General features: G+C 42.5%; 2 protein-coding genes across 2 annotated transcripts; both read left to right on the plus strand.

Moving 5' to 3' along the window:
• LOC146172824 (uncharacterized) lies at nt 1–4,639 on the plus strand. Its single transcript, XM_084584404.1, has 4 exons — nt 1–82; nt 1,162–1,345; nt 2,526–2,667; nt 4,553–4,639. The coding sequence occupies exons 1-4, from the start codon at nt 1–3 to the stop codon at nt 4,637–4,639; spliced, it is 495 nt and encodes a 164-aa protein (XP_084440530.1).
• A 6,732-nt stretch (nt 4,640–11,371) lies between these two features.
• LOC146172825 (uncharacterized) lies at nt 11,372–23,090 on the plus strand. Its single transcript, XM_084583451.1, has 4 exons — nt 11,372–11,670; nt 17,957–18,137; nt 20,299–20,440; nt 22,397–23,090. Exons 1-4 carry the CDS (start codon nt 11,577–11,579, stop codon nt 22,565–22,567), a joined length of 588 nt encoding a protein of 195 aa, XP_084439577.1. The 5' UTR covers nt 11,372–11,576; the 3' UTR covers nt 22,568–23,090.
• Nucleotides 23,091–26,453: the final 3,363 nt, after the last annotated feature.

Raw genomic sequence — 26,453 nt, forward strand, 5'->3', positions numbered from 1 at the left:
ATGATTGCGGCTGTGTTGCTTGTAACGTGCATAGACATTGCGTCGTCGACCACTCAAACTCCTAGCATCAAATCGTGCCCTGGTACGTTCCCGTCTCCGTTCCTTCTCGAGCGACGCGCTGCAGCAGGCCAACTGGTTCAAATACTGCAGGCAATTTTCATACCGAAGAGCTTAGTGTAAAGAAATTTACAGCTAGAACAGAGCGCAGGTTAGACACTTATTAAACTGCTTTGGTACTGCCAGAAAAATTTACCCAAACTAGTGAGCTTAATTTACTTTATTTTACTGGACAACTCAGTTACTTACTTGAGTGTTGTTGAGTTTTATTCGTGACTATTTTCAAAAGTTAGATTTGTGTTCGTTATCGCGAAGATGCAAGGAGTCGTCTGAGGGTGACACGAACCGGCTTAAGGAACCAGGTCATGTTCGATATAAGCACTGTGAGAATTTTCTCGAAGTCTGTCGAGTGTTGTCCAATCTCTATTTGCGTAAGCACTGAAGCTGCACACAGAAGCAACCAAAACCTGTAGTGTGAGGGAAAAATGAAAGGAGAGCAAAAATACCATTATGTACACTTTAACTCATTATTATAATGCTGCTGTCCTGACCACAGTGCAGTAGTTGTCGGCCATATAGGGTAGCATATATAGATAAATATAATAGGCTGCTTGTGTACTTTTTGTACTTGCAATAAAGAATATGAGTGGTCTGTACCTTTAGCAGACCATGGATTGTGACCGCTGACGCTGTGGATGCAATTATATGTTATGTGCTTGGTGAGTAAAAAAAGCGAGGTGAGGTGGGAAAGCGTAGCAGGGGGCGGCAGAAAGTTAGGTGGGCGGATGAGATTAAGAAGTTCGCAGGGGTCAAGTGGATGCAGCTAGCACAGAACCGGGTTAAGTGGAGAAATATGGGAGAGGCCTTCGCCCTGCAGTGGGTATAATCAGGCTGATGATGATGATGATGAGTAAAAAAACGCCGAGGAGTGCTTAGACATCTAGACAACATCTAGGCGTAGTTCCCCGTTTACCCGAACAGAAGTAAAATTTTGGAGGCGGAAATTTGTAGGAAACTAACTCAGTTCTTGAAGTACTTTGCACAATTACCAGCGTGATTTACATATGATCGATGTCATAATTTTTTCTTTACTATTACATGCAGGAAGTCCAGCAAACAGCATCGTTGCCATCGACGACGTGTCTGTGTCGAACGTCAAAATTGGCTCGACCATGACTCTTAAGTACAATATCAAGCTGAATGAAGAGATATCTGGGAGTCCGCAGCTTGTGTTCACTATGACGTCAGGAACCACGAAGATGCCTTGTCTTGGCGACGTCGGTTCGTGGTAAGTGAATTTAAGTCTGTGCCCGTTGTTTTTTCTCGTGATAGTCCTGCCTGCTTGGTCTTGTGGGACATTGTTGAAGGGAATCTGAGGACGAATTGATGCCAGCCTATATCGACTAATTACCACAAAAGACGCAAACGTAGATGATGGTGGAGTTTTCACCAGAGTGATAATGCGAAAAATGAAGTACATATGTGCCGGTGCTCAGAAGCAAATTTGCGATTACTTCAAGGCATTTATGTTTGCGGCTAATTGCCCCTGGAAAAAATTTACGGAGGCAAAATAACGAATTTCTCAGCCACAAGAAAAACCAACAACAACAACGCTATCAACACCTCTACACCATAATGCATTGACTTTAAACCATAATTTTATCCGTAGCGCAGTGATAGGACCGAGGCACTTTACCGCCAGCCTTTCAAGAAAAGTTTAGATAGTAGGACAAAAATGCCTGAAAAGTGCTTTGAATAAATTTGCTTCCTAGGTTTTGTGGTCATGATATGAAAGGGACTCCGTGTCGTATAAAAACTGATTCGGAAATGAGTGCTTGTCTTTTAGAATTGTTGTTGTGTGTTTTATGCTAGAACTGCAAAGTTGACTGTATGCACGTGGCAACCCCTCTTGACTACTTGAAATCACGGAGTTATTTTCTTTACTGACATTACAATAAAATCACTTGGCGGAGAAACAAAATATTGCTCTTATTCAGTTCTCTCATTTGTAAGTTTGCATACCTGTGCCGAAGGCATATCAGCATTCCACCAAGATTTAACTATGCATTTGTACTAGGAACGAACTAAAATGAAGTTTTCGTCAGCGACTTTTTAATATATTCCTGCCGATTGTCTTTTGATATCTAAAGGAGCTCAGGTGATTTAGAGTATTTACCTTTATGTTTTTACTTCATCTGACGGGGAAGACATCAGTAAATTTTAGGGAGAAAATATTCTTTTATTCATTTCAGTTTCGGCCATTGTCATGCCATTGAAATAATGCAGTTGCTGGAATATCGACCTTTCTGGCATAAGATCGTACTACTAATTTTATCTTCACACATTTGACGCAATCTGTTTTCACGGCTCAAGAAAAAGGCGCGAAGCCTGAAAGTTCCGTTCCTTTACTTTATGTCTAATGAGAGCATAATGGCAGTAACTAAATTTTCCAACCTTGATGACTGCAGCACCTACGATTTATGCGGTGGAACTGGGAATGTTGAGAAGCAGGTTGCCTCTTCATGGAACAACAAGTGCCCCATACCAAAGGGAAGCTATACGAATAGCCTGAGCATCCAGATACCAACCCTGGCCGGAATTTTGATCAAAGTGAGTGATTCGGTTACCCGTGACGCTTCCCTTTCAATTTACACATGCAGGTCAGTGACAGCGCATGCTCACCGACACTTTGTTTTACATGGCCGCACTAGAAAAAAGTTAAAATGGTTTTGACTTCGCACTGACGACTTTCCTGGCATATACGAGCGGGTTTAAACACCGCAAGTTTACCATCCAATCCCTTCCTATACATCACCGCAGAAAAACAAAGCCATGATAACAAGACATCCGCCTTGTAGTATGCAGCAAAATAAGCTCAGGGCTTAGAAGATGGGCTTTATGAACTTGTCGAGGTAACTTACATCTTCTTGAGCCGCTTTTCGCATTCAGTGACGCATCAGATGCTTTGTTACCCCTTTAATTCCGGAGCATTTGCATAAATAGCCCGTTACATCTGTGCGCGCGACACTTTCATTTGATTTCTTTCAGAACACAAAAATGCTTTTTTTTCCTCCTACGCCTGTTTAATATCCTCTTCCCACGCTTGTTTTTGAAGCAAAATTGCTAATGAATACTTTCGCTAGTCGAAGCGGCACTGTACACGGTCGAAGACCAGCAATGTGTCCTAAAGATAAGGACTACATATTTTGTTACCTTGTCTCAGTGGTTTAAGAATGCTCACCTCTTTCAAGAAAATATAGGAGTGTTTTTTCATTCGAAACCTTTATTTTGCAACTCATTCAGTTCAAACCTGCACTAGTAATGTTCTAAACAAATCTCAGACTCGTTAAATTAGTATTTGCAAACAAGAGAACCTGAACAATATGGAGTAAAATGATGAGTATTTAATATTATCTTATCCAGCCATGACATAAAATTGCTTAGTGAAGTGCGCGGTAGAAAACGCATCAGGTATGCGAGACAAGTAATTCCTTTCGGTAGCAAGCATGTGAAGACTTACCACACACGGTATCAAATTTCTTAAATGGTACTAATATATTCGAGAGGAAATTCCGATAATGTTTTATCGAAGTGTTAAAATTTATTTGGCCATCTCTTTAGGAGGAAAAAGAGAATATACGTCATCACATACACAGAGATGAACTTTGTTCGGTAAAAAATGTTATGCGAGAAATAATTGCGACGGGCATAAAGAAAAATGCGATCGAGAATTTTGCGGGAGAACCCACTTAAGGACGTGCTCAATGTAATATTTTAATGAACAATGATGCAAAACGTTGAGAACTTCTGTAGTAGCTCAGTTAATATTATTCAAATTTTATGTACTTCGCTAGGTATTGCTTTTCTAACATTTGTAGAAAACGAAGTTCTGGCTTTAAAAATAATTTGCAGTGTTATACTCAGGGAACATGCTATAGACCGCGGCTGCGGCACTGAAGTGAGAGGATCGGCCGTTTAACAGCCAATGTCTCGAAGGAAATATAATAATAGGAGCACAAGCTGATTCTGTAAGACACCGGAGAGCATTATTTCAAGATGAGATATAGTGTAAAATGTCTTCTTGAAATTATTTCGAGTCGAGGTTTTGTATCTATTGCACAAGCTCATCATGCGGTGCACATCTAAGCCACCTGTACGGTGAGCAGTTATGCTTGAAGAAAGAAAATTTCTAATGATAAATAAACAACCCTGTCGAAGAATGAAATAATCAATAAATAAACACATTAAATGAAGATCTCAAATCTTAGGAGCAAGTATTGAAATAAAATGCCCAGAAGTTGTAACAAAGTGAAAGTAACGAATATTGCCTTTACTTTAATACAGCGTCGAGTCTTTCGAGGCTGTTCCAAATTTACTACGACCTTTTCACAGTAGGCCTTGGTACTTTGTTAAAAGTACTTGCCCCTTGCTTCCGGTTCGTGAGAGCTGTGTGTCAATAGGATGACATCTTTTTTTTCTTGTTCTTGCTTTTCAGTCCGACTCTATACACATAAAAATCGAAGGCAAGAACAACGGAAAAACGCTGGTGTGTGTAGAGTTTGACGTCAAGGTTGAGAAGTAGCGAAGCTAGCCGCAAGGAGACGCGGCCATCCATCAGCCTTCCGCACGACAGCACAGTGCATGGGCACCGACACTAATACGTGCTAGAGACGTTTGCTAGCGAATAAAAACGTTCATATGTACAACAATAGAAATACATTAATGTGAGTTACAGTAGTTCCTGGGAATACTATTCTGGCCTTGTCATCAGGTGCGGCATGATTCTCCGCAAACATCTAGGTGCTGGTCCTACCGTTTGTGTATTTCATTTGTTCTCGTCCGTCGCGTGATATACTTTTGTATATCGCTGGTATACGTAGGCGCGCGAAGTTGGTTCTTGCCCTTATTTATGCTTATTATCATTCATACTTTCGTAGAAAACACAAGCAAAAGTTGAGCATTTGTGACGAACCCAGCGCATTCGGTGCGCTAGGTTCCGCTGCGTCTGTTGAATCAAGAAGATAATATCTGGAGGTGTCTCTAACAGTGACCTATGTCCTGCAGTGAATAAACTTCGCTATTCCATTCCAAATGATGCATCTCATGGCGACGAATAAGTTCGAGTATACATCACTAGTCGTGTCAGATGTACAGCCGCTGAAACACTTGAATGCGATTCAGCTTTTTAAAGAGAGCAGGCAAGCATTAGGCTTTAACACAACCTGTTTTAAGTGGGGTGATTTTTACGAGGCCTGTGCTCTGACAGTGAATTACAGTGCTTTCTATTTGCAGTTGTTAAATTAAAAAAAGGAAGGAACTCTAAAGTCCCACTTTGTAAACTTCGGGCACGGAAGACACCTGCATTTTCACTGGCTTCGGTTGGGGCGAATTTTACGAGGCCTGTGCTCTCGTAGTGAATGACAGTAATCACTATTTTAAGTTATAAAAAAACGAAGGCACTCTAGGGTCCCACTTTGTAAAGCTCGGGCACGGAAGGGGAGATATTTTAATCTTCACTTGCTCCGGTTAGCAGTTTGCTAACTTTGAAGCACTTTCACAGATGTCTAATGTGTTTTAAAATAGTTACAGGTAGAACGAGAGGAAGAAGATGGCTACACGCTATGAAATAGTACTGAACAAGGGTAGAGGGGAGGAAGCCTCGGTTTGCAGGTCGAGCCAACGTTTCGAAATGTGAACTTGTCTTCGTCTGGGCAGAACGATCAACACAGGCAGGGGATGAACTGATTCTTCCACTTCTCTACCCTTGTTCAGTGCTGTTAAAATTGTTAAGTCATTGTTTTGGGTATTGTTAGTTGCTTGAATATGCACTAGTTGCCTCCATCACCAATTTTTTGAGCTTGAAAAACGCGGCTGCACTTTGCGCGCTCCACCACGAGGATTCTTTGCCATTTGTGAGATGTGCATTAACACGGCATTTCATGTCTTACAACGCGATCAATAAACGAAATCATTGTGGTCATTTAGGTACTCTTTAATAATTTGCACGCAGTCTGAGGTTTACCCTATACATTTTAGTCAGTCTACATACGTGAGTCTCAATAGGAAGCTTTCTTAGCCCCATACCATTATATTCACTGGTAAAGCCACCAACAAAACAAGTGCAGAATGAATGAGGGGGCTGGCTTTCAAGGGGCAAATTTCACTATATCCGTAAGTATCAGCTGACAGCCACAAGATCGGGGACAGGCATTGACCACGCCGCGATGGCGAGACCAATTTGGGAGCTTGAGGTGATGCCCAATATTTCTTGGTTAAGCCTGCCGACGGCCCTGCTTTTTAAGCTGTAAGTTCAACGTTAAGTGAAAAAATGGGAAAGTTTGATAATATTGCCTAAGTCACAAACTTGGTTTAGTTTAGTTTGTGGGGTTTAACGTGCCAAAGCGACTCAGGCTATCAGAGAAGCCGTAGTGGGGGACTCCGGAAATTTCGACAACCTGGGGTTCTTTAACGTGCACTCACATCGCACACCACACAGTCTCCACTCCATTTCGCCTCCATCGAAACGCCACCGCTGAGGCAGGGATTTGATCCCGCTCTCTTGGGCTCAGTAGTCGAGCGCCGTAACCGCTGCGCCACCCAGGCGGGGCAATCAGAAAATTATACGATACTTAAAATAAATAAGAAATTAAAAAAATCTTGTTTTTTACCCCTTCGTTCCTTGCTTCCCGGCTCTGTTCAGGGTTCCACCGTCTGTAAGACTGCTCCCGCTTATTTCCCTCAAACAATTCACAGTCCCTTACCAAGGTACACATTCTCGGTTGCTTCGGCACAGAGAGGACGTGCTTGCGGAAGTATAGTATGCATCAAGTGGGGCGCCACCAGGTGGTACTGCTGCCACTGAGTTTCCGACACAACACAGCACGGAGAAAACAGTGTACCACTGTTACATATTGGAGTGTGGGATAGAAATCAACCTTCCAGGGCTCTTGGACGCTGAGTCAGACACGCTACTCCTGAGACATGCATGCAAGATCGTAAGGCTTCGTTAAAGCGGGGCTTTATATGTACACTGCGGTCCACTGTTAAAGGGAGCATGAGACCGTGTAACTGCTGCGCTTTGAAATGGACAGTAAACCCCGCTGGCTGGTCTTCTCAAGCATGCACATAGTACCGCCCAATCTCTCCAGTTGTTGGCGGCAGCGCCTTGCGAAGTATGTAGATCACGTGATTGCACGTTTGCTTTAACAGTGGACCGTACTGTACGTCGGGTGGTGGCTGGCGACCGGTAGATGTACGAAGAGGAGCTTAGGACTGTATGATCAGGAGAATGTGCGTGATTTTGGAGGCACTTGTTTAGAGATTGGTAGTTGATCATCGGCCACATTGAGTTCATTGCAGACAAGTACCTCTACCATATTCCTCCACTTAACCTGATATTAGGAGAGCAGGAGCTATATATACGCGAATGAGGAACCGCAAGGGGGAACCACAGTCATGTGACATTAATGCTAGCGCGTCATACCCTAAAACGAGGAGGTTTAATGTCTCCCATATTTTATTTTTCTTCTAGGAAACGTGTCGTCACTGGCATACGTATGTTGTTGGGGCTTCTAGTTGGCGAGCAGCGTCCCATAAGTGTACTCTCTTCAGTGAACTCGCTGCATGTCTACAGCCCTTTGGATTTTGTGATGTTTTACAATTGTGTGGTGACGCCGTATGACAGTATTCCAAAGGACGGTCGCTGGCAGAAGTATACATGCCATCACACTGTGGCCGTATTATGCAATGCGTAGTTTCATTTCCGTTACATATGACGTCCTGTCGTTGGTCGCTGCTCGTAGTCACGTACGCAGTTGGTGAAGAAGTTGTTCGTGTCGGGGTATAACTGAATAATGGTGCCACTTTCTTGGAAAAAAACATGTCAAACGTTCGCACAACCACATGGCGCAAGCACAAGCATATTCATGTAGCCTCAAAGCGCATTTGAAATGCCTGGCGAACTTTGATGCCACCAAGACCAATTTCGACAAAAGGATTGAGATTGTTGTTCGACGAAATTATGCAGCATGATCGGTGTAACCCAGCCAGATTAGATGCGTTAACTACTTCAGCTAGGAGACGTACCATACCAAAAGAGGAAACATGTAATCGAAAGACTTGGTCAATATCTCCATCTGAAGTGACACCATTTATGATGTGTCGAAGTTTATTAAGTATGAGTGTTATGTAATTAAACAATAAAATAATTAGTGACGTAATATGTCGTGATGAATAAGTGATGACGTCGTCGTAATAATCTTTAAACAAAAAAATGATGAAGACATAATTATTTAATGAAATAACACATATTTGAATAATGAAATTAATAAACGTGATGATATAGAATGTGGTTAGTTATTGTGATTAGTGGTGACATTACATGATAAGACAATTCAAGAAGAGGGCTTTGTCGGGCTGGTTGGTTCATGTTGAACGAAAAGAAGAAAAAGCTCAAACAGACGGGACTTGTAGGAAGGCGAGACAGACACATGAGCTGACTAACAACCAAATGGTTTATTGCGACACAAGAAGCAATATAAAGCAGAGAACCAAAGCACATAAGAAAAATCAAATTACGACACAATCATGGTCCTGAGATATGAAACTATCAGAACCGTTCTCTATTGAGATAGGTAAGCTCTTGTGGGAATAGAGCAACGGACGGTTGGCTGACACATGTGTCACCAAATTCGTGATTGTAAACAACCTTAGATATGAGGCGTGAGGTCAGGTCTTTATATTTGGAAATGATAGTGGTCTGATTTAAAAAAGTCTCACGGTCCTTGCAATCGGTGGATTTGATGAGTATGTTATTTCGGCTTGACTGGTTTTGTATGTGTTTGGCGTGCTTGCGTAGTCTATCGTTAACGCACCGTCCAGTTTCTCCGATGTAGAATTGGCCCCATGATAGTGGAATTTTGTAAGCAACACCACAACAGCAGTTCACAAATTTCTTTCGGTGTTTCTTTTCACATGCCTTCCTTCTAATTTCTTGATTGACTTTCTTGCACAACCTTAACTTATTCCTGGACGAAAAAAGAAGCTTCACGCCGGCTTTGCTGTAATTTTCAGGTTGTGCGAGACTTTACGCACGTGCGGTATGAACGCCATGTTCTTATTATTTGAATCGCGGGAAACCTTCTGAATCCTGCTTTCCGAAATAATTGACTGTGCTACGCTTGAAAGTATCTTTGTCGGGTAGTCTGCACTGGTGAGCCTAGTGATCTGTGCGTCAAAGCTGGTTTAAGTTTTATGTATGCATGACCTATACAAGGCTGCGTTCATGCAGGATTTTGCTATCCCGTGCTTAACGATCTTTGAATGAGCCAATTGGAGGGGCAGAATGCTCTTCCGAGAGCGCGGAGAGTACATCCAACGCACATGGTCGCCCGATAGCACAAGTTCCAGATCTAAAAACCTAAGTTTGTTGTCAGTAGGATATTTTGTGGTCAATTGTAAGTCATTAGGTTCAGTGCTGAACGTGTACAAAATCTGAGCAACAGGTTGTTGAGCGTCATCTTTGAGATAAAAAATTAAGAAGTCGTCAACGTAACGCATAAAGTTAACAATGGTGTCATGGTCAAACTTGGCTTGAAGTCGTCTATCGCACGAGGCTAAAATCAGGTCCTTAAGAACGGGAGCAAGGCTAGATCGTATGCAAAATCCTTGTTTTTGGATGAAAAGCCTGGTATCCACACTAGCGAACGTGGACTGTAAATAAAAGCTAAGCATTTCTAGAAACACGGCAACATTCATACCACAAGATTTGGATTGTGCCGCATCTGGCACCTATCAAGGCTAATTTGAGGTTATGGGAGACGCCTTTTATCTGCGGTAGACAGAGTTAGGCTTTAGATGATTAAATGCAGATACTATTTTATCAGTTGCGGATAAAAATATGAAATTGAACTCTGTTCGGATCTGTGATCTGTTATATAGGATCGGTTTCGTCATGTAGTCCTGTATTCTATACCGTCGAATCTATAGGGTCCGCCGTTAAATCCTAATTACGTAGCGAATTAAATTTAACGTGATTATCACCTGCCGCAATTACCGCCTGCATGAAAGAATAAGAAAACTCTCTTTGTTTCTTTATAAAAAAGGGGTAGACAGGGGAATTGCTAGTGGGAGGAGAGAGAGAGAGAAGGAGGGTGGCAGCTGATGGGTGGCCTTGGGGTGTTGTGGTGATAATTGGGGAATCCACAACCCCAATGTGACTGGCCCGGGAAGAACCCAGAAAGGGGCTTCCATGGTAGGGGCAGGTTATGAAGATCGAGGGCAAAGAAAGACGCAACGCGAGGGCGGTTCTACGACACAATGCACGGCTATATTGCTAAAGAATTCTATAATAGCTTTCAGGCAACATTACTTTAAACTGACAATCTTGGCTCTGCAATGTTGTTTGCTTGTTAATGGAGGTAGCACTGCTGATCACTGCCCACGTGATTGATGTCACTCGGCAATAAGTAAAAATTGACTTACGTTATCTTTATCGGTTCATAATGGCTGTGCAAAGGTGTCTCCATGTTCGTTATAGACACCTTTGCACTAAGGCGGTCACAAAATCACCTTTTACTGTTTGTTTAGGTTGCAATTAGAAGGAATGCCTAGGGAACATGCTGCGTTTGTTTACCACGTCATGCAGTCTTATTACAGACTTGCTTTTGCATCTTGCCTACAACTAGCCTTGAATCTTAAACCTCGCGATCAAAAGCAGGATGCGATGGTCGCTGACTCGTTGCTCCGGCTGAAAATCCTGAAGTGGGACTGAACGCTTATTAGAAGAAAGAAAAGTCCGGAAAAAAGTGAAATTTCACTCAATCGGCCGAGTATTTAGTAGCCCAATAAATAATTCTAGTGGGAAGCTCTCCATGCCATTGTAGGGACACCAACTATCTTCACTTCAGTTTCACAGAACACACATCAGGCTGCGCTCTATGCAACGCCGAGGGCTGTTTTTTTACACCGTGCCAGGTAAAGACGGCACCGCTACATTTTGCAGCACGTGCAGGTGGGAGGTCTACTTTGCCTCCATTTCATGCCTGTCCCACGCGTCCATGAACCGACGACAAAAAGTGGAAAACAGAGAAGATAAAAATTATAAATCAGACAAATATGCAGCTAAAGGGACGGCCAGGAGACTAACTGTAGCGAAGCGCAGCTGGCATGTGGTGTACACAGATCCTGTTTTTTTTGTCCCAGCGAGCCGGTATGGGTATCCGCCGCCGCTTCTTCCGCTGGCATGTTGGAGCTGTTGACTCATCGGCGGAAACCGTGCTGCCATGCTGGCGCGCTCACACAGCTGTTCGCACATGCGCAGCAGAGAGTAGTGATACAATAATCCTACTCGGAATCTCGCAGGTTCCGCCGACCCATTTCCGACAGCCTGCAGTCTCTGACACCCGAAGATTTCGCCAAACCGCGAAAAGCCCAATAGCTTGACTCTTGACCAACGTTCCAACTGCGGTTTTCTAAGTTAGTGATTTCTTGCTGTTTCTTAGACCGCAGGACCATTCGAAATGTTGCTAGTAGTGCTGGCAACGATCGTCTTGCGTGTCGCAACAACGAGTTCAGCCGAAGGCGTTCAGGTACCAATGCTGACGATGTGCCCTGGTGAGTCACCCTTGCGGTAGATCTTTATTCAATGCTTAGAGAGTTCAGGCCTAATCCAGCACTGTTTCGCTGTGTGTCAGCTGAACTGTTGTAGATACGGTGTAAAACGAACAGAGTGAGTACTGTTTACTTTGGCTATTCGGTTGGATAAATCCCACACAGCATATCCGGAGGTTGCATTGCGTTAATAGATTTTTCAATAATGCCTTTTTTCATGTGTTGTGTATGTTGCTGACATGCAAGTATTGCATTATGTTAAAACAGCGTGCTACAAAGTACCCCCTTCCCTTTTTTTTTTTTACAAACCTGATACTGATGAAGACAGAATATTATGGATTAATAAATGTTGCAGACCCTTTGCATAATGCGTTAGTCTAATTATGGAGGCATCGTGATCTAAATTTTCAAATGGAGCTTGCTTATAATTACTGAGCAGCCTACCGTAATGCTACCGAGTCACTCATTAAAGAAGAGGGAATTTCAGCGAGGACGTTCTGCGGGTGCTCATCTTCCTCACAAATATGCAATGGTATTCAGAGAAAGCTTAGACTGCGTCTCGTTCGAAGACAGTGAATACAATGAATGCAATACATGTTATGTACGCTCGACACATGAGATGCAACGCTCGAGTAAGCATGCAGATATGGCCTAACAATGACTCTAAGCACTCATCATGCTGAGAACGATAGCGCAGATTCATTGGAGCGATGTATGCGGTATTGCGAATAAAGGAGCATTTTATGATACCTTGAGGGCGCATTGCATGCAAGGTTCGCAAGAGGTGTGTAGAAACGATGTAAAAACGTTGCATGCATGTTTTGTTCTTTTTCTTGCGTTGTCAGCAGCTTCGCTTGCAAATATCAGAATCGGATGCAGCTCTTTAAATGTGGGTCTCTAATAAAATTGTGACGTAAGGATCAAGTTTCAAACACAAGACAACGCGCATCTTGGTGGTCGCCTATAAAGAAAAATTAATATCCAGAATTAAATTATCTCTACGTTAGGCACATCTTGACAGTCAAGTACATAAGTGCATTGCTTATTGCTGCCCAGCCGAGTTTCACGTCCATTCAGTGCTAAAAACGCACAAGAAGAATGACAAACATGAGTATCGAACTTAGAGGACCGTCCTGAGCAGGAAGCGTCATTACATTATAGTCAAGGTCCAGAGTGGGAAACACATGATGCAAACCTGACTGTGTAGTAAAAACAAACTAGATCTATATGAAGATCGAATCGTTAAGCAATCAGCGACGTCGCTCAATATGTACACCGTTAGTCGTAAGTACCTGATTACTTAAGAGGGCTGTACAAAGTGGGAAGATATGTGTATGGTACTGCTTGATTATTCATTCCAGGCTACAATGCAAATGTTTGGTATTATTCACGACGTTTTAAGCGCTTTTGTGATTTGATAGAATTTTACCAAGTTTCGACGAGCACATGACCGAATTCACTGTGCGGGCGATTTTCGTTTTGATTCTCCGAATAGCGGTAAAAACAAACAGTTTATATTTTTAATAATTAGCAGCTAGAAGTGGCGATATTCTTGATGACAAAATATTCTAGTCACTATTGAGCTCAAACGGCATGAAGTGCTTTGACATAACAATAATCAGCATACCCACATGCAACATGCCGGAGCACAACACCATGATGCAGGCGGGTAACGACCCCCCTCTCAGTAGACATATAAAATGTCATCATGAAATATATCCACATGCGCAGGCACTTTCTGCTTACAGGAACTGCCCGTTAGCTATTCAATAAATGCAAAGAAAATGCAAACGAGCTTCTAACTTTCTAAACAGAAATGTTTTATTCGTTTTCGATTCGTAATGAGGTCAGCCTCGCACATATGCCGTAGTCCTGATTTGAAATACGAAATGGAGTTAAGCTTTCAAGGAAGTTGATGAAACTTTTATCATCTTTTTTTCTGCCGTGTCTAGTGCTGGGAAATGTCGTAAACAGAAATATGGCGCCTGTACTGACACGCTGCAACATAGCACGACAAAATTAAATGGAGAGTAAAAAAAAAAAAGAAAAACGGAAATAGTACCAACCTTGAGCGCTCGATGTTTCTCGCCAACTGCGCAGTTTCCACGTTATTTCACGTGCAGCAGGCGTGGAACAGCAGACAACCCCCGTTAACCCTTTATAGAGTCTAATTTTGAAAACTAAGCAGCATTGTTAAAGTTTTGAATCTTTTAACAAAAAAAAAAGGGCATCACTGCCGAAGTGGCTATGATCGGCGGCGTTTTTTGACTGTAAAGAAAAATGCAGCAACGGAGCGTTGCGAATTGTCATAGCGCAAGTAGTTTGGATACTCGACTGGCAAGATCACGCTGTACGTTTGCGAGACTCCGCAGGTGTAGCTGGCGTCACTTATGGCAGTTTCAAAGCAAAACTCTCTACTAATTCAGGTCTGCCAAGGTCAAGTTTGGCGAGCCCTTGGCCTTGACCGCTGGGGCGGCGTTCATTTCCTCTTCTTGTCGGCACATCGGCTTCTTCTTCCTTGCTTCATCTTTTTCGTACACCTGCCAAACTCGCTACCACGAGGTGCAGCTGCACGCACTCGCCTGGTTTCGCTGCTCTTCGATCACGTGACTAGGAGACTGTATACTGAGATTTGGTTCGCCGTTTCTCCTCCAGTTTCGTCTTGGATGAGGCGCACGCCGGACCGTGTGTGTCAACTCTTCGGCCACCTCTTCAGGCCGCGTGCGGTCACTCAGAAGAGCTTTTTCACTTTGTATATCTAGGTTTAGAAGAGTTAACCCTCACCCATTCTTTTAAAAGCAAGCCATGCTTGAGCCGCTAGCTGCAATAAATGTAATTGTGTTTGCCCTGAACAACATGCTCTTTTTTGAACTGAAACTGTTAATTGCAAACGCGGTATATTCTTCCGCGTAGAAAGTCAGGCAGCACTTCGGCTCTGAAGACTTGGCTCTAATGTTCAGAAAAATATTCGGGAAATATACGTGCACAGTAATATCTTACGCTGTCCTTTTTTTTTTTTCTTTTTGCTGAAGAGTGGATGTCACCAAGCCTCAGTATTGCTTACTGCCGCAAAGCGGCGCAAATTTATCTATGGCGGAGCTCTAAATGTCCCACGCCAGGGGCACGTGCCCCTTTCAGATACACAAGCAATGCCTTCTTTAGCTGCAATGCATTGCTTTTACCAGGTGCACCATAGCGATGTACGGAACATCCGGTAGAAGCTTTCTATTGCAGTGACGAACACGTAGCCTAGAGGGACGAGGCAGCTGTGTCGTCAATATGCCGCTAGAGAGCATACATGCCTCTTACGGAGGCTCCCTGCATGTGGCGCTTTTATGGCGCTACCTGTCGGCTCATATGTCGAAGAAATAGTGTCTGCCTTCTGCTGACACCGCATACAACGTGCTCCAGGGTGGTTTCAGTTGCGTAAGACGCCCTAATGCGAAGAAAACTGAGCAGGGTAGAAAGAGGCTTTATTTCAGGGCAAACTAAGACCATTAGGAAAACTACACAATCCGGAGAGCGTGCATCTATCACACTCCAGAATGTGGTGTTGTTTTTGTCGGTACCCGAGTGTTTGTCGACGGTATATAAAGGCAATGCAATGAAGCTATCGCATCGTCGCCTAAGCCGCATTTACAGTCGATGGTGGAATTTTGATTTTTAGTTGATTTTTGATAGTTGATTTTTTCTGTCAGCTTGCACAGTGTTGATGTTCGAGAAAGCGGCCGAAAGTTGCTGAGGTCCGTCGGTGGCTTCCCTTGTTTTGGAATCGGGATCACAATGGCTGATTTCCAGGTCTCGGTACAGAGCCGTCTTGCCATACTTTATCAATGGTGTTTAGAAGTTGAGGGAGTACAGCGTTACTAAGGTTCTTGTACACTTCCTCTGGAATGGAATCCGGACCTGGTGATGTTTTCCGTTTGACCTCATCTATTGCCGCAAGCAACTAAGGCATGGAGATAGGACTGGTAATATCATCGGTGTCGTGTGCTGTTGGCAGTCTGCCTATGTGTGCTGGAATCCTTACAACGTTAGAAATAGTAGTTGAGGGAGGCAACACAACATACTGTGGAAAATAACTTCCGTGCCGCTTCTCTGGCAAAATCGTCCGGAAACAAGCTAGCTGCGAAGCATGCGGCAGTCGCTGCGTCTAGACGACGCGACATTGTTCCATTGCCCGGAATGTTCACCAGAGAGATGCATTTCATGAATTTGTATTAAACTGCTCACATCAAGTATACCTCTGCCGTCGTGCTAGATCCAGTTCATACTTGATTTGTTCGAACGATCTAACAGGAGGGTATTCGATTGGCTATTCCGAACTTTCTAATATTCGCACGCCTCTGCTTTACTTCTTTCTGGAATGCTTTGCGTATTGAGCATTCCTTTTCAAAATGGGCCTGAAACTTAGCGCATTTTCTAACTCTGAAAAAAAAAAAAACGAATGCATTTTGCGGCAGAGTGATGGCGCTACAGCAGCTCTGTAGCGGTACAAATTTGGCCATGTGATTTAGACGCCGTTCACAGGAAACGGAAGCCAAATGCCCAAATTTAATACACGGCACAGGGAAGTGTTTTCGGCAAAGTTATTTGTCCCCCACGAGATAAATTTATGTTGAATTCCAATGGCAGATCGCGAGCGCTTGCTCGGATCACAAACGAAGCGCACCGCTCCGGCCTATATCGCTTCCTCGATATTTGCGATTGGAATGCGTTCGCTCCCGCGGGAGCATACTCCCTACTGGACGTAAGCCATTCAGCGCGCAGAACTGGTTCTCGTGACTCCGCTCTCTGCAATGGCCGCCGTCGCCTTCGCTCGCATTCACTCTCTTGAGGGCACATTTTTGCTGCTGTTGTTGGAACAAGCGCATTTAATGACATAAATCTTTGCGTTTCTGATAAAGCATAGACAAATCTGGAATCGAAGCTAGCACAAATCTTTGAAGCAGTACAGGCGCCGTTTGAAAAAGCTGCTGACACCGAGCGCGGCAACATGACAGCTCAAGCGAAGGGAATGCAAGTTTTTCCTATGTACAGTTATTCAGGGGCTCGCTCGTTATAATACAAGTAATGTAAAGAATGCTTAGAAATACTGTTCTCACGTCAGTTGTAAAGGGCTTCTGCCCAAATCCCCTGATTTTGGCACAGCAAACATCGCTGCTCCATGGAGCGATCCGGGATCCACACCTGATCGCAATCTGCCATCTGAACAGACAGCTCTCGCTCCCACTCTGCCATTGGAATACGACTGTCCCAAAAGGAGCAGAACAATTTGATCCGGATCTACCATTGGAATTTAGCTTTAGTTATTTAGTACTCCGAATTACGGCCCAACGCTGTTGCCCCCTCGTATTCACGGCAAGCGCCAACAGCTCGGTTGATGACAAGTTCCTCTCTGTTCACCTGCTGTACGCAGCGCACTGCTGTTTCTTGGAGGAGAGTTGAATGGCAGTGCATCGTATTCTATTGCGTCCTTTTTCCCAACCAAATCGCATCGTTTTTCGTAATTTTGTTATTCCCAGCAAGCACTCCAGCTGCATCAAGAGTGATAAATAGACCCTGGGCAAAATAGGTTCATTCAACATTCCTCTTTGATGTGTTTTTGTACCTCCTTCAAGCGATGTCTCCTGTGTCCGGTTTGGTGCTTGTTTAAACTGAGCCTATTAAAAGTGTAACGAGATTAACATTTATTGCCACTAAGTGAGAAAAGAAGAGATTATTAGCAAGGATATATTTTCTCCACACTCGCTCTTAGTTGGCCAGTAAAGCGCCCCGGCAAAAGTGTCCACAAACAATGCGTTTCATTTAATGTTGTTAGCAGATCTCAGCCAAATTGAAGATATGATAGCTTAACGAAGCTGAAGTTATCTTTGAATTCTAACATTCTGTATTGGAAACGCTCCCAACTGTCGTATAATTCGTGCCTTTAATGACTCTTTAAAAACATTAACAATCGATAACACATGCAATAAGAAAGGAATTATACTGTTAGCATTCACCTAAGGAGGAAGGTTTTACGCAAACTTGTTTCGTTGAGAAAAACCAGTTGCATTTTAATATCGGAGAATTTTATCTCCGCCTGTTATGGAGACACATTAACTTGCAGATGTATGTAGAAAGTGTACCAAATCTTTTTCTTTAGGTACGCGGGCATTATTTGGCGCATAATTTAGCACTTACAAGCAGAAGAGGTTAAAATTTAAAGTTGCATGCTAGTGATAGCTTTTTTTTTTCCATTCTATGGTTATTATTATTATCGCATTTCACATCTTTTCACACTTCACAGAAAGCCAGAATGTGCAAGTGACCAACCTCAATGCGACCAGCGAACCCGGAAGCAACATGCTGAACCTCTCTTTCCACATGGACGTTGCCACCAGCCTCCAGAAAAACGTTACACTGACAGTGGCGATAATGGCTGAAGGAATGACGTCAATGATTCCCTGCATTGAAGACGTCGGATCTTGGTAACGTCTATTGCGCGGGTGCACGCGTTCTGTGCATTTTCCCTTTCCTCGTTGCCTCAAAAGGCCACAGTGCGTATCTGGTATGCTGGAATTGAAAGGTGGTGTGGAGGGTCAAAGAAGTCCGGACGAACTTTAAAAATGACGTAGGGAAGTCTGCGTATTCTTGCCTGATGAGTGAGATTGAAAAGACTGTCTGAAGAGGAAGACGCCTTGATATTTTATACTTTCAGTATTGGTTATTAGGGGCTTCGGAACGTATGTAAACAGCCCATATACAACGCTGTCACGATAGCAAGTTCTCATGCTCATGTGCACAATGCATTGAATAAAATATAGTTTCATAGTTTGAGATATGCAGATCGCATAGCGAGTTCAAAAGTGATGCAGTATTTCTAATGGTCGCCTGGCGCTCTTGAGGTATTTCAATGGTCCGAGACTGTGCGCAAGGAACATGTTCCAAATAACGTCCGTGATCGCACTGGTCTCGTGATTTGGTTAAGCTTCTGAAATAATTGATTTCTTAATCAATAATATTGCCTCCTGAGCGTTCGTGCTGTGAACAGAAAAAAATGCACTTCAACATTTTGGAATGGCACTTGGCCTATAGTGCTCGACTTTGCGGACATTTTATGGAGGAGCTTGCATGCCAGGGCCAAGATGTCAAATTGAAAGGTATGCGAACGTGCCGCTGAACTGTTTCGCTCATACCTTTGTTATTCATGTATGACGTTACAAATCTGGCGTCCTACGGATATTCTGGAAAAATTGAAATTGGCCTATATCGATAGTGCACCCAGTTTTGATCCCAAAGGGGCTCCTCTCGCCATAAACAGAGTAGGTATAAAACAGAACATGCCAAAAATGAAAGAAAGGTGTCAAAAATCACCAACTAGAGGAGATTTCGCCAGCATAAATGTGTGGGTAAACAACGATTTGTCGTCGCTGATGTCAGAGGCTTCGCAATACCACCCAGCTCTTCAAAATGGTAGCAATGTCGATTTCGGCAAGAACATCAGTGATTTAGGTGGACTGCTGGAATAATTTTAAATCTTATTTTCTCGGCGATAAATTCGCGTTTCCTTTCCTACATTTGGCTAGAAAGAGCCAAATCATAATCTTGCACCTATGGCAGCAATTAATTGCGCTGTGCTGGGAGTCTATATAAAGGAGTTCTATAGTTGACCATAAATTGTCACAAAATTTCTGAAAAGATATTAGTAACAAATGATTGTACAACTGAACTGAATACGACTCCTACTGGATAAACGAGAATACGGAACAAATCCTTGGCCGAGTGGACACTCAGAAGCGGGAACAGTATAACGTGGCGCTAAGTTATGTGACGCAACAAGAGTTTCATCCTTGAAAGGTATTGCAGTTAGCCTGATGTACAAGCAGGAATGAAAGGAATATTTCGATCTCGTTTGACTGAATCGATATTATGCTTAAAGTGCTTGCAGCTGAATAATGCCTTTCAGCTTGCTTTGCTCCCTATACCTGCTTTAAGTACACATAGAGGACGAGCATTTTTTTATTAATCATAGAAAAACGGCATTGATATTGGCACAGCATTTTTAGCCGCGCCGCGGTGGTGCAGTGGTAAGACGCCCGACTACGGTGCCGGAGTATACGGGTTTGATCCCGACCGCGGCGGCTGCGTTTCGACGGGGCGAAAAGAAGAGGCGTCCGTGTGCTGCTCGATATCAGCGCACGTTAAAAACCCCCAGGTGGTCGAAATTACTCGGAAGCCCTCGACTACAGCTCCGCTTTGTCGCTCCACTTTCACTTCCACCTTCCTCTCTTCTCTTACGGCGCGGTTGAGGTGTCCACAGAAAACAAGTGAGACAGTTACCGCGCCTTTTCCTTCCTATAAATAATCAATTAAATTAAATTAAATTAAATCCAGAGAAACAAGTGTGACAGATACTGCGCGTTTCCCTTCCTGTGAACCATTCCACATCATCTTCGCAAAATGCATGCCGACGACCAGGCAGTACACATTCAGATAAACGACACGCAGAATTAATCCGTGACCCAGACGGGAGCTCTTGAAAGAAAAGAGTTTGCATTGGAGCTTGCTTGTAGAACTCCAGAAAGTTGCATATTAGGTAAAGAAAGACACTATGTAATGCCATTATGTTTTATCTTTTCACATTTACAGCGAGTACATGCTTTGCGGTGGAAATACCACTATGGAGATGGAAATTACAAAATCATGGAACAATACCTGTCCCATACCTGCCAAGGTATACCACGTCAACATGACCTTGGACTTAACCAAGAACCCGCACCTTACTTCCGGAGTGAGTCATCATATTGTGCCTTTGTCGTTAGGAATTACGACGGACGAACATAGTTCATTCATACTGAAGACTTCTTACCACCTTTCATATCCTGCTGCGGTCGTGCTAATATACGGACGCTCCATGTGGCTGGATTTACGATGAAATCAATCGGCCTAATGCCATTCAAATCTTCTCAGACAGCCCTCGCCCCAGTTATCCCTTTTGCGGCTTCCAGACTAGAAAAAGCCAACCTTGTCAACCAAACTTGGCGCCTCACCTTCACTACCATTCGTGGTTGAGTGCTGCAACTCCACAACCGTCAGCACTCTTCCCTGTCATCAAGGACCGCCTTCAACGTTCAACCATTCCCAGAAATATGCACCTCATCTTTCACAGCGGAGCAGGAAAGGGGGCGAACCAAGGCGCCAGGTACCGTCTTACACCGATGCCGCTCAGTACCTCGACCGTAAACTCACCATGATGAGCGTGATTGACCAAATATTGGATACTGCTGTTACGCTATCCGTCCCAACTAACAACACCGCCCTGGTAACAGAAGCGGCGTTGCCTCCAGCCACATAAGTATGTCATCCCAGACTCGCAGTGGGCATGTCGAAAGTACTGCAAAGTTCTTTTGTAAAGTAGGTATACGCGCGAATGTGGCCATATTCCTCAAATCGCAAACCCATTCTAATCCACGGTCGCACTGGCATAGATCCCTGGCGGCTATGGCCTACTGCATACCTGGAAGGGAGCATATCCGCGTTATCGCCCAAGCCAGCGCCTTTACACCAGCAAAGCCTGGGTTAGGCGGTACTCCTTCATTTTAAAACTAACTGAAAAGATCTAGTGGGGGGAAATATCTCGAACAATAAACTGTACTGTTCGCTTTTCAGTCCCTGAAAGGCCGTTGTCCAGTGAGAGTCACAGATATATGATGGATAAGAGGGCGCAGACGGAACGAGGACACAGAGAAGAATACAAGACAAGCGCCGTCTGCTGAACTACATTTCTATTCTGCTTAACTATATTTCTAGTACAAAGGGCTCTTTTACGTGTACGGCGCTTGTCTTGTATTCTTCTCTGTGTCCTTGTTTCGTCTGCACCCTCATATCCATTATGAACAGCTTTCAACTAGCTCAACTTTCCATTCACAGATATATATCACATGGGTTGGATCAGTGTATAGCAATTCCACATGAGTGTATATTTACACTTACATACAGTGTTCTGCAACTTTATCGAAACCGTCTTGAAAAATTTTCCCGCCTCGACCGGTAGGAAAATTTGCCAAGACGGTTCCGATAAAGTTGCAGAACGCTGTATACGCATTTGGAATCGCCATAAAGTGATCGCACTCCATGTTTACTCCAAACATGACCCCACCCGGTGATGACTACCTTTCCTTATACCATACCATCCGGATCTGCAAACTCATCCACACAAACCTCACCATCCCCTCCCGCGCCAAATGTAGGCAAGCATAATAATCCTAGGGGTCGACTTGAGCCGCGTAAGCTGAAGGATCGGGCCACAACGATGACAGCCGCTGTAGCAGACCTTGACTGGCCCTCTTCGCAGACAGGTCAAAGTTCGTTTTGCAGGACTCAATTAATATTTTCAATCGCTGTTATTAGAAATGCTTTATGAAAAATTGCTATTTATTGCAGAAATATTTCTAGTTAAAAGAGCGCTCCCATAATAAAACATTACCATTTTTGTCTGCAGCATTCGATCGGTTTTTATGATTGCCGCATCATTAAAATAAACATTGCCGCATAAAACAAGGCAACGACAGGGACCGCGATGTGTTGCTAGAGGAGAAGGAAGCTGCAACGCGAGACTCTTTCTAGTCGCTCATTAAAGTGCCTTGTTTTTTAGACCCACTCTGTGATGCATCGCGATGCGATGAAGCGACAATATTGTATAGCCAAGTTTTCTTACGCGGTGAATTTCGTCTCATTTGTGTTCCAGAGTGCCATCAAGGTCTTCAACTACACGTTTGAAGATAGCGGCAAAGTTGTGGGCTGCGCTTCCTTCGAAGTTAATGTCCCACCTGGACCCGGATCCGCAGCTTCTTATCATGCAGCATTCCACATGTCTTGGATTCTTGTATTTTCCCTGTTGATCCTGAAATGCTGGTAGACAGGTTCAGAGTGGAGTTAGTATATCCTACGAAGGAGAGTATATGAGTGACATAATTCGACTTCGAACCCCGTAGTGGAGCAATTACGGCAGCTCCGAAGACTAACTGCCCTGAAAAGTGCGGTCATACCTTCCACTGTTGCACATTATCATCTGGATTAGAAAATTAGAGATGCCGTCAGTGAACTAATATATTGCTGTGAAAAAAAAAAAAAGATATATCTGGGCAAGTTGGTAGGAATACAGAGCTAATAAGAGCTCAAAAGCACGGACCCTATTCTATCTGTGTACGTGTTTCTGCACTCGTGTTAGCTATAAAAAAGAAAATATTTGGAGCGAGAATTTCGACTGGTTGAAGTTGAAAGTTTATTACGGAATCACATTAAAATTGGAAGCGTATACAGCGAGAGGTCCCAAGATATAACAACGCGGATGGGACCGCCCATGAAAATAAATTTCAATAAGCAACTAAATACGAAATACATTACGGTATTAAGCAAATATATATATATATATATATATATATATATATATATATATATATATATATATATATATATATATATATATATATATATATATATATATATATATATATATATATATATATATATATGTATATAGCGTCGTACAAATACCTTGGAATTCAGTTCACACCAAATCTTTCATGGTCTTCTCATATTTCTGCAGTCTGCAACAAAGCGTCGAGGACATTGGGTTTCATACGCCGGAACCTTCGAAACTCACCTAGCTCCGTTCGAAAATTTGCATATTTTACATTTGTTCGCCCACAGCTGGAATTTATCTCACCTATATGGTCTCCCCATCAGAAATATCTCATAGATATGCTCGAGTCCATTCAAAGCAGAGCTGCCCGGTACATCTTTAGCAATTATAGTCCCCTCGCAAGTGTATCCCAGCTTAAAAACCTTAATGACATACAGATACTTGAAATTCGTCGCTCCATTTCACTTCTGTGTTTATTCCATAAATATGTTCACACCCGTCCTTCGTTGTTACCTCTGGCATCACCTTTCCGCTCTTCACAACGCTTACACAATCAACTCAGCTTCAACCGGATATATGGGAAGACCCTGTCGTTTAATTCCTCTGCATTACCTAGAGCAATAAAACTCTGGAATGATCTTCCTGACAACATAATCTCTTTCATTGATCCTGGTGAGTTTAAAAAACATCTATGTATACATCTATTGCCATAGTGATGTTCGAAATGTATAACAGTTTCATTTGTTCTTAACGTTGTTTTTCGTGTCTCGTGTCTGATGTTATTTTAACTCGGTTTTGTATAAATTTCGTGTTCCTTTCTTGTATTTGACTTGTACCGCGTTCTCGTACGATATTCTTGTACCGATTTGCCCCCCTCACCCAATGCTCTTCGGGGCCTGTGAGGTACTAATAAATAAATAAATAAATAAATAAATAAATAAATAAATAAATAAATAAATAAATAAATAAATAAATAAATAAATAAATAAATAAATAAATAAATAAATAAATAAATAAATAAATAAATAAATAAATAAATAAATAAATAAATAAATAAATAAATAAATAAATAAATAAATAAATAAATAAATAAATAAAAAAATAAATAAATAAATAAATAAATAAATAAATAAATAAATAAATAAATAAATAAATAAATAAATAAATAAATAGTGTGATATGGGTTACCGAAGTATTTAAATACAATTAAAATAATGCAGGAGAGGGTACAATAAAATGCTCACTGCGATGCAAAATTGTATAAAATATTAGCAGCAAAGGAGGAAAGGGTACATAAACAGAGTTTTTAGGGAAAGAAATAAAACACACACAAACACACACACACACATTAACAACCTTGGCATGCAGTCATTATTTTGATACATATCGGTTTCATGTTAACTGCGCAGTAATATATGGTGTTGAATTTTAAGCAATATTTGAAAGTGCGTTTGAAGCTACTATGTACAAATGTAGCAGTTAAACATCGAATTGTTAACACCACGTTTCATTTTCTCCCGAAATGCATAAATCATTACTTCCTTTATCTTTCGCCGCATCCTTGAAATCGTTTTGTGGGTCTATGTTTTTCGCCAATATTGTGCCGGAAGAACAACTTTGCTTTTGTAACAAGGTGTTAAAGCCTAAACGAGACCATCGGCGCAATAAAATTCAAATAAAAAGAAAATAAGCCAACCGAATTCATAAGAAGCATGCTACTCTACCCTAAAGAGTTTAGAAATGTAGTTAGAGGGCTTTGGAACAATTCTAGAAGATAAAAAACCACTGTCTTCGTCTAGTTATTCAATGGCTTCCACACTGCCAGATGAGAGTGGTAACAAGAACACCTTGAATTTGCACTTTCGAACAATTTTCCTAATACGCATTTCCCGCCCTCAACACCCCTTCTGAAGAGGCTGCCATTTAAGGTATAAGCTTACTGCCTACTTAGCGCCATAGTTGGAGTAGTAAAAGAACCCTTTACTTCTGTTATCTGGAATGGAATGAACTACTTTTCTTTATTATACAATTTGATGACACTAGACCCATATTTTGCGCAAATAGGGACAAGTACTGTGTGCTGCTTTAATCTTGATTTTGTTCTGTTCCGTGCAGTGAAGCACGAAATAGATAGCAAAATATAGATAAGTATTTGTAGAATTCATCATTTTCTCTTAGACTTACGCGTTTAGAGTCGCGAGCAAATGTGGAGAGACCCAAAATTGTGCGGCTAGTTTTATCTCATTGCAGTAAGACACACGACACAGTTTCACAGCTTTGTTCATTCTACAAATTGTATTACACCTTCCCACAACAAAGAAACGCTGTCTTGCACCAACCACTTCGCACCTCACGCCGACTTTTCAACTCTTTAAGTTTGCAGCGTATACACGGCTGCAAAAACTCATGTAATAATTGCTTTTTACCTGCCGCCATGTATTTCTGGTTAATGTTACTGACCACTGTATTACGTCATGGTTGCTCGACCCCCCTCCCCCCTCCCTCTTCCCCTTTTTATGTAATGCCCTAAAACGCGTGACCATAAGGGTAAAAATGATGACGATGATGATGATGATGTAAGACTAGATAACTCTGGCATGCAGTTCTGTCACTTCGCGTGGCGTCACTACTTTCACGCGCGACTGGATAATGGTTTGCAATTTAGCTTTCATTACTTTTCTGTAGCGCATCCTTGTTGTATGGAATGTACTAAATGAATCAGCATCTGCTTGCAGAAAGATACATGGTCTCATATTGATCTTTCGGGGAAGATGCATCGTTAGGGCGTTTAAAAACGTTAAACGTAAGGCATAACTCAATGAAAAACCATGTGCTATGAGGGGATCTTGCTCGCCCTTTGTGTTAGTTTTTTTGAAAATCGTATTAGTCCTCCAGATCGTGTATGTTAATAAAGTTTCAGATAAATAAGGTTGAGCCTGGAATCAGATCCCGTAGAACTTCTGTATCAAACTTCTTTAGTCATTCCTTTAGTCACTGAAACACTGATTCGAGGCTTTGAAACGACCTGCTGTCTTCACAGACTGTGCCGCATGTTTAGAGTGTGTTGACGCGATCTCAGTTGTTACGGAGTACTGAGCGGCTCAGGTGCGAAGCACGAGGCTTTGCACAATCGCTGTCATATTCAACGAATGCCTGTGTAAAATATATACTTTTTTTCGGGACAATAAATATCGGATTCAGTTAGAGAGTTCATTGAAGGGTACTGGTAAGAATGCTTGGTAACTTTTCATTGTGGTATATCACTCGATAGATGACGTCGCAACTTCATTACAGGCCACGGAAGAAGGCTGCTGTCTTTTGGGCCCCTATCTACGACTGTATTTTGTTTCGTAAGGTTGTCGGCAGGTGGCGCTTCGTC

This window comes from Amblyomma maculatum, chromosome 11 (assembly GCF_055883805.1).
Source record: "Amblyomma maculatum isolate TAMU_Amacu chromosome 11, ASM5588380v1, whole genome shotgun sequence".
In the NCBI taxonomy this organism is placed as follows: Eukaryota; Metazoa; Arthropoda; class Arachnida; order Ixodida; family Ixodidae; genus Amblyomma; species Amblyomma maculatum.

Bases quoted from the DNA above. Each gene is read 5' to 3' on its own strand.
- LOC146172825 (XM_084583451.1), top strand. From the start codon at position 11,577: ATGTTGCTAGTAGTGCTGGCAACGATCGTCTTGCGTGTCGCAACAACG. The intron at 18,138-20,298 runs GTAACGTCTATT...TCACATTTACAG, and splicing joins ATTGAAGACGTCGGATCTTG to CGAGTACATGCTTTGCGGTG. The intron at 20,441-22,396 runs GTGAGTCATCAT...TTTGTGTTCCAG, and splicing joins ACCCGCACCTTACTTCCGGA to AGTGCCATCAAGGTCTTCAA.
- LOC146172824 (XM_084584404.1), top strand. From the start codon at position 1: ATGATTGCGGCTGTGTTGCTTGTAACGTGCATAGACATTGCGTCGTCG. The intron at 1,346-2,525 runs GTAAGTGAATTT...TGATGACTGCAG, and splicing joins CTTGGCGACGTCGGTTCGTG to CACCTACGATTTATGCGGTG. The intron at 2,668-4,552 runs GTGAGTGATTCG...CTTGCTTTTCAG, and splicing joins TGGCCGGAATTTTGATCAAA to TCCGACTCTATACACATAAA.